The sequence below is a fragment of the Balaenoptera physalus genome (assembly GCF_965194825.1).
Source record: "Balaenoptera physalus genome assembly, chromosome: 18".
Classification (NCBI taxonomy): domain Eukaryota; kingdom Metazoa; phylum Chordata; class Mammalia; order Artiodactyla; family Balaenopteridae; genus Balaenoptera; species Balaenoptera physalus.
In genome coordinates, this window is record NC_138899.1 from 2,203,690 (window position 1) to 2,211,787 (window position 8,098).

Genomic DNA, 8,098 nt, shown 5'->3' on the forward strand with positions numbered 1-8,098 from the left:
CAGACGCGGTGTGGAATATTTCGGTAGTTCCTTTGGCAATGGCGATAGGTGTGTTGGGAGAAAATGCCGCAGGTGGCGTGCTCCGTGGCTGTGGAGAAAGGAGTCGAGTCCAGATGCAGTGTCCTTCAAAATTCTGAAAGGCCAATTTTAATTTCACGGCTTATAGTGCAGTTTTAAAAGGTAAACGATTACAACCTCAGTGCTCCATTGAGCTGTTTGAGCCCTTCCTGTTTCCAGGTGCTAGAAATGAAGACATGAAGGCGTCGGTATAAAATACATCACCCAGGGTTCTAGGCAGCTAGGTTAGCAGCCGGCTGGCTGCATATCCTGGCAGATGGAGCCTGTATGGGAAAAACGCCTTGCAAAGACTGCGTATCTACGGAGAGAGTAATTAAATTCTAGGCTGTCTGTATTAGCATGTGCCTCCCACGTTCAAGAGTTTTCTTTACTAGAATCTGAAAGCTTTGGTCTGTTTCATTTTTATCCCGCTCTGTTGGTGAGCAACGACCTGCATGAACAAAAGACACGTGTGAAAGGATAGCGTCCCTAGTGCACTGCATGGGCCTCTGGTTAAGGGATCAGTCTCTGCTTTAAGGTGGTATTGTGCCCGCTCCTCTGTGCCCGCTTTTATTTTCAACATCCCCTGCCTTTGCCACCAGCTCGTCTGGCCCCCTAGTGGCAGGTCTGCCCTCCTGTCCTTTTTCATTTTATAGCTAGTCTGACCTGATATGACTCCTCTTGTTACTCTTAATAGTTTTGCTTGCTTTCTGTGTGTGTGCCTTTTCTGGCTAGAGCCTGGGCCCCATTCATCGATGGAACACTGCCAGGCACTGGGCTTAGGGAGTGAAGAGACACATTCCCTGCCTTCATGAAGCTGTTTCCTTGTTGCACTTTTGGGGGAGGAGGGGGGGTCCTCGTGTCTCACCTGTCAGCTTTCTTTTTAAAACCTGCTTTTCAGAGATCTGAAATTGCCGCTGTAACCTAGATGTCACTTTCCCCAAGGAACACTGGCCCTGAATTCCAGAACAAAACCAGGCGTTGAGAGTATGGCTACATAAAGCTGTCTGCACTGTATCCCCAGTGAAGTCTGACCTTTTGTACGAGGACGTTTGTGGCTTTGCCCCGATAACCTGCACTGGTTCTCAGTAAACTGCCTGATCTGGCTCATCAAACGTGGGCCTTGCTACTGCAGGCCCCTCATCTCTGCGGTGACTGGCCGAGAACTCCTGAAGGTTGTGAGACTTTTGTCAACTGGTACCTGGAACGTCCCTCTCCCAGCCCCCCAATCCCCCATTTTCGAAGATGTCCTGTTTACCACTGACTTTTTGAAAGTACCTTGTTTCAAAGCGAATATGGAGCCTAGCCTATCACTGATTTGGGGCCTGTGGAGGATTAAGAAAAGCTTCACAAAAGACTGAAGTCCTCAGTTTGTTGCCTCTGGCTTTAAATCACCTCTATTTGTAGGGTGCTTTTGGCTTCATACCTGTGCAGATCTTTTCTCAACTGCGCAAATCACACGGCTCTGTTTCTGTTTCTTCCATATACTGATCGTTGAGAATTTGTGTTAATCTTTTATTAAGACTTTTTTTCATTTAAAACTGTTTCAACAGTTTGGAGAATACTCTGGAACGGATATGCTCATTCCTATACTGAAAATGACTCGTGTGTGTCTAAAATTAGAAGTAATTGAAGCTGCACAGTTCAGGTTTCTCTGTTTTTAAATGTTTATTTGAAAGAAATTACACTGCAAGTTGTTACTTATTTGTTGTATATACCTTCTGACCCAGAAATCATTCTAGTTTATCTTGGGAAAGAACCAGAAGTGCATGCAAAGGTGCATTTGTAGGGATGTTGGTTATGGTATATTCATGATAGGAAAGGAAAGGAGCCACCCACGCCGCAGTGGGGAGCTGGGTGGTGGGTGACCTGTAATCCAGCCATCCAGTGGGTTATTATTCAACCTGGAAGGTCCTTTTGGATTTAGTTGATGGGATGCATGCGTGCCATGGTAAATGAATAAAGGCGAGGCATGAAAGTGATTTTTGGATTCAATTTTGTAAAAACGCGTGCTCCTTAAGACTGGAGAGCCATACGCTGCGTGCAAGTGGCTGCTCCCAAGAAGTAGGCTGCCCGGGGGTTGCAGGAGGTATTGCTGCACAGAGTGTGTGACCCCTGGAGGAGTGGCCAAGTGTGCCATGAGCTGCTCTCCAAGACGCGGGAGTGGGAGTCTCATAAGAAAGGTGCGTGCGTAGCGTCCTTCCCAAATGTCTTGGAACCCAGACGTTTAGTGGGTGTTTCCAGTTGCGTTGCATCTTGGTGCAGGGGGCCAGAGCTGCTCTCGGGTGGTACTGGACAAACCTGTCTTGATCTTGGCTTTTACTTTACTTTCTGTTAATGAAATAAGTTAACTTTTTTTTAAATTTGAGGACCGTTTTAATGGTTTCTATGTTGTTCAAGAACTGTCATTTCTTTATGAAAAACAACTGAAGGAACATTTGGGGGCGTAACATAGAGTGTCCTGAATCTTTAAAACTATTTAGAAATGTCTCTGAGTTGTATAACTGCTTTACATTGTCCAAATAACAGCCCTAAATGAAAATTTACGCCGACAAGTAAATCTCAAGTAGGTATCTGAAATGCCATGACTTTTCACTGAAACTGCACATTTGAGGAATTGTTTTCTATTGGGGAAAGTAAGTTTCTCGGTAGTGTGCCAAGTCCATTAATGATCCGTAGATTGTAAAGTTATCTGACAGTTTTGGAGCGTCCAGTGCTCTGACAACAAGGAATGAGAAGCATCTGTGTTTAAAAGTCCTCTGCTTCGGTGTAGGGAACCTAAACTTGCCTTTGTTTTCTGTGCAGCTCAAAGCTCGGATGACCCCATGCCGCTCGTGAATGGCGAGGCGGAAGACGAGGCTGACAGCATGCACGTCGATAGAGAGTTTGTAACAGGTGGGAGTGGACGGTTTCCTGTTAGCCGCAGCAGCGGTCCAGTGGTCGAAGACACCAAACAGCAGGAGGGTGGTTCCATTGGACCGAAAGAAATAGAAATCTATACTGTTTCAGCAATGCAGACCCCCTGCCGTTGCAAGAACCAGTATGCGTGTTATTTCTAACATGCATTCGCTCAAGCAGTTTTTGCACTTTGTCCAGTGTTTTAGAGAATGTTATGCTATAATTTGCATATCTTGGACAAGTTTGTAGCTTTAAGGAGAAGTGTTTTGGTGCATTTTATGGATATGAAATATATAAGTGCAATCTTCCTATTTTGATTTGAGGCTTTTGCTTAATGTGCCTTGTTTAATTTTAATGAGGTCTCACATTTTTCATTTTCTGACATAGGACCTTGGGGTGACTATACCAAACGGACATCTATTGCTAGTAATTTCGAACCGATAAGCAGCAAAAGGAATGTCTGGCTGTAAACACTGAGAACTAGTAGATGTTGTGGTTTTGACTCGTAACCAGTCAGGCCACTGTGAAACCTCTAACTCAGCATTCCCGGTTGCTTTGGTTTGTGTGGCGCTCACTCTGAATCTACTAAGATGCTGAGCACGGTGTCTCACAAAACACATTTTCTCACTAAAATTTTTAGTATATTAAAACAGTTGATAGTCATTTTTGGTTTTTAAAAGGTAAGGGCTTTGTTTCTTTTACTATTTAGAGTAAAGATTTAGCCATTTAGCTAATGCTTTTTTCTACCACTCTTTTATCTAGGTGACCATGAAAACATTTTAGCCATTCTTTTAAAGTGTTAATATATTTGGGAATAGATACTGGTTTTTTAAAAGTTTTATTATTATATCTGTATGCTAAATTCTTTACTGGGGATAAAAGATTATATATTTTGTTTCCCAGAGGTACATGAAAATTTCATTTTTGTTCACTAAGATGAAAAGAAAGTGTGTACATCTTTCTGGAAGCTACAGAATTGTTACGGATGGAGTCACCATTTTGCCAAATACTTAAATGAAATGGGTAGATTTTCCAAGGGAAATTCTGATTGGATAATACATTTAAAGATCTTGGCTAAAGATAAATAACAGAACTCAAAGCCAGCTTTTTAAAAAATGGCATTGCAAAAAAAAAAAAAAAATGGCATTGCTACATGCTTTTAAAAAGGCAGAAGTAATCACTCTTTAATCTTCAAACATTAATTCCCTCGGTTTTCAGGTTAAATTTAATGCCGCTCTTGAACCTAACGTTGAAAAGGCCATTGTTTAAACTCAACTCATCCCATGTAATAGGTGCCAAGTAAGCATTCCCCATGTTTTTCATCACTTCGTGTATAACACTGTCTGACTGAATAAACAAAAGGTATGAAATTGCTAGAGATTACTTGCAGTAGGTGGGCGAGGGGATGGGGTGGAGGAGGCGAGTCCTGGAAGGTACGTTGGAACACAGTGTACGGGCGGCCCTGGGCGGTCCTGTAGACCGTCGGCAGGTGCGGGGCTGGCCAAGCAGCGTTAGGTCTTAGCCAGTCTCTGGGAGATTTGCTGCTTTCATGCTCAGTTTTACTAGATGTTCCATAATGACATGGGGTTACAACTAACCTTGATTTTGAGAATGCATAAGGGAGCTAATTTACTTTAGCTGGGCACCAGAGAAAAATGATACACACGCAGTGAACATTAAACAAAAACACATCACTCTAGTTAACTCGGATTTCTGAGGCCCAGTCACCTAAAAATATAATTTCTATCTTTGTTAGTAGTAGTATAGTTGTCTTAATAACTGTCGAGGTCAACATCCTACTCATGAGTTTTATTACCCAGGAAAAGCTGTTTATTTTTGGGAAAAAAAATAAATATCTCCCTGGGAATAACTTGTTTTATTTTTACCTCGTGTTTAGTTCTTGAAACACTTGTTCTCCAACCTTAAGTTTAACGAAATAGAAAATCTGTCGTTCAGTTTGAAAAGAAATAATCCATAATCCGCTGAAGAATTTACAGCGGCTGTTAAACTGTGTCACTTAAACTGCCAGAAAATTGATGATTAATAGAATGTTTCGAAGATGTTTTTGTTCATTGAACAAGATGGGATTTTTTTTGTCATCAGAAAGATTGTCAGGACACACAGAAACCTATGTCCGGGTGCCAGTCGGGGGTCATAGTGTGCGGGGTGTTAGGGTCATGGGACACACACCTATGTGTCCTCATTCTAGAGGTTACAGAGTCAGTGCTTCTGTATTTAATGTCACACTTTACTTGAATAGTGCAGAACATTGGGGTGCATTTTAACATCATTAAGCACGTCATAATTTTAGATCATTCTCTGTACTGTTCAGTGAATTCCTGTGAACGTGAATATTAATCCTTGAGTTTCACTATACAGAAAATACCTTGTAATTGCCTATTCCCATGTGTCCAAACGTTTTGTGATTGACATTTTTTTCCCATAAGACATCTCCCTCTTAACAGATGTCTATATGTGCAGATTATGGTTTTTGAAAGTGGAAGCTTGGAGATCGTAGTCACTGTAATTGCTGAACTCAGAAGAAGCTCTTCAGAACTGTGCTCTTGGCCCAGGACTGTGTGCATGGAATCATTAGGATTCACGGCCCTTCCTGCAGTCGGCCAGCGCTGCCCTGTGGCGCTCTGCAGAAGCGCTGTGTCATGAACGCTCCCTGTTCCTCTGCCTGTGCGCGCGTCCCGGGCTTGGAGGAAGCGCTCTGCGGAGCCTCCCGTGGCGCTGTCAGACTTTGTCCCGGGAGCCTCCTTAATTCACATGCTTCATCAACTGCTTTTCCTGTTTTTTTAAATTTCTTAGAAGCTGGAGAAGTTTTTGGTTTATTTTAGCCCTTTGTGGGAACACGTTCAGTTCTGATGGACTGTTTCACAGCTGATGATTTTTAAAACTGCTTTCCAAAGTAGTCTTAAACTGAGAACAGTTGAGTGCTGTTGGTATTTTTCATGCAGTATGTTTGTCAGCTGAAGTTCTTTCATTTGGTTCCCCAACACTAATGAAATTTATAAATGTTTCCTATCTTACCAGGCAAATGCTTCTGTTGTGTTTTACTTTTAAATCACTTATGCACCGTTTTTTGCCTTGCCTTGCAAGAGGAACTGGTTTGTTTAAAGAAAGGAAACTAAATAAATCCTTTAAAACAGTAACAGGAATGAAGCATTTTATACTGTCTCCTCCCCTCTGGTTCTGAATTTTGGTGACAGGTGTATTTCTTAATGCAGATACGAAAAACAGTAGCTCCGTATCGAATACACTGACAAATGGATGTCTCATCAATGGACATTTGGACTTCCCCTCCACGACACAGCTCAGTGGGATGGAGAGCAGGAGTGGCCAGTGCTTAACAGGACCTAATGGAATTGGCGGTGGACTAGTTCCAGGACCGCCGTTTCCGAGCAGCCAGGGTTCTCCCTGTGTTAATGGGACTGAGGAGCCAGAAAAGGGCACGAGCGTTAACCCCGAGATGTGCGGCTCTCTGCACCTGAACGGGAGTCCGAGTAGCTGCGTAGCCAGCAGGCCTTCCTGGGCGGAAGACATCGGGGAGAACCTGCACTACGGACACTACCACGGGTTCGGGGACACTGCCGAAAGCATCCCTGAGCTGAACAGCGTGATAGAGCACTCCAACTCCGTGAAGGTGGAGGAGGGGTACGACAGCGCCGTCCTGGGCACCATGCACCTGTTCCACGGCTCTTAGGGCCGAGGCCGCCTCCTGGACACATCAGGCCTCCTGCTAACCAACTCCGAATACTAGTGTAGCATCACCCTGAAGGAATGCCACGACTTGTACTATTTTTTTATACTTCAGCTTTCTGAAAAAGTGCACTCTTATTTGGCAGGTTCTCGTTGAGTCCTAGCATGAGTACAAGTAGGCTTATTTAGCGCACAGGTGTCTCTCCGTGGGATAGTGGGCCTCTTTCAGGATGCACTTTTGAAATTTAATTTTTCTGCTGCCAATCTCAATATTTTCTTTTGAATACCATCACCATAGATTGCCATTTTTCCTTCCATCAAATTAAATTGTATCTGATCAGGATAAATTGCAGACAGTAAATGAGGTGTCTGGTAATTTACCCCTTTGCACACGGGCATCATTTTGAAGAGCTTGCTTTTACTCTTTCCAGTAGAATTTTTGACAAAAGACAACTCTTTCCCTATGCAAGGTACAGCCTTACAAAGATTTCTTGGAGTGATTTGTATGAAGAAAAGAACGTTTGTCTTTTTCAAAGTCTTTTCATTGAAACTTTGCTATGTGCCGTGTGGTGAAGGTCTTACTTGTAGACACACGTATTGGTTTGGGGACATGAGTGGTCCCTTCTTTAATGGTGTAGCTCACTGCCCTGGATTTCACTGAAAGCACCTGCAGCCTGGGACTGACTTCTGATTTGATGTGTTTTTATGCCACATTTCCTACTTGGACTCTAGGATTTTTACCACAGATAATGGTTTCCCTTATATGTAGTGGAAGTTACTCTTTGTAGGGACTGTCAGGTCAAAATATTTAACTGACTCTTTTGACTTATATTTTCTTTTTTCCTTGTTTTTGTTTTTTGGGGTTTTCTGCTTTAAAATATATACCACTATGTATATCCATTTAACTGAGGGACTTTTGAATCTCTCTTAATAAAGCTGCATTAAGTTTATGGTTTTATAGAAATTAGCTTTTGTTTAGGCAACTAGTGGTTACACTGTGCAGATATTGTCATGAATTTTTACTTTTCTGATTTTTGTAATAAAAATTGGTGAAGATAGAGGATGTGTCAGATGAACAAAACCAATGTTCTCAGAGTGTTACTAACATTTTGTTTTTAAATTGTCCTTTACACATGGAATAAACAAACGCTCACACCCGCTGTGTCTCTGGGTATGCTTCCCTGTGTGAGGGTGGTCCGTGGGAGGAACTGGAGGCGTAGACTTCTACTGCTGCCTTTCATTTTGCTTGTAAGATTCCATTTACTCTTCTCATCCTCCCATGTAGTCCTTTTCACCGCTTTTGGTTTGTTCACATGCTCTAATTTTATGAACACATTGTCTCACTGGATCTCTCTTGGGGGTAGGGGGAGGTATAAAGTGCTGTCAGCTAACAGTATTATCCCTGCATGCTTATTTTCATAAAAGACCACAACCATAG

General features: G+C 42.7%; 1 protein-coding gene across 1 annotated transcript in view; it reads left to right on the forward strand.

Annotated features, from left to right (window-relative positions):
* The window catches only part of ANKRD10 (ankyrin repeat domain 10), a 33,086-nt gene extending 25,268 nt beyond the window's left edge, over nt 1–7,818 (forward strand). Inside the window, exons 5-6 of the mRNA XM_082434938.1 lie at nt 2,863–2,952; nt 6,189–7,818. Of these exons, the coding sequence (XP_082291064.1) occupies nt 2,863–2,952; nt 6,189–6,664 (566 nt within the window). The 3' untranslated portion in view covers nt 6,665–7,818. The remainder of the gene's footprint in view (nt 1–2,862; nt 2,953–6,188) is intronic.
* Nucleotides 7,819–8,098: the final 280 nt, after the last annotated feature.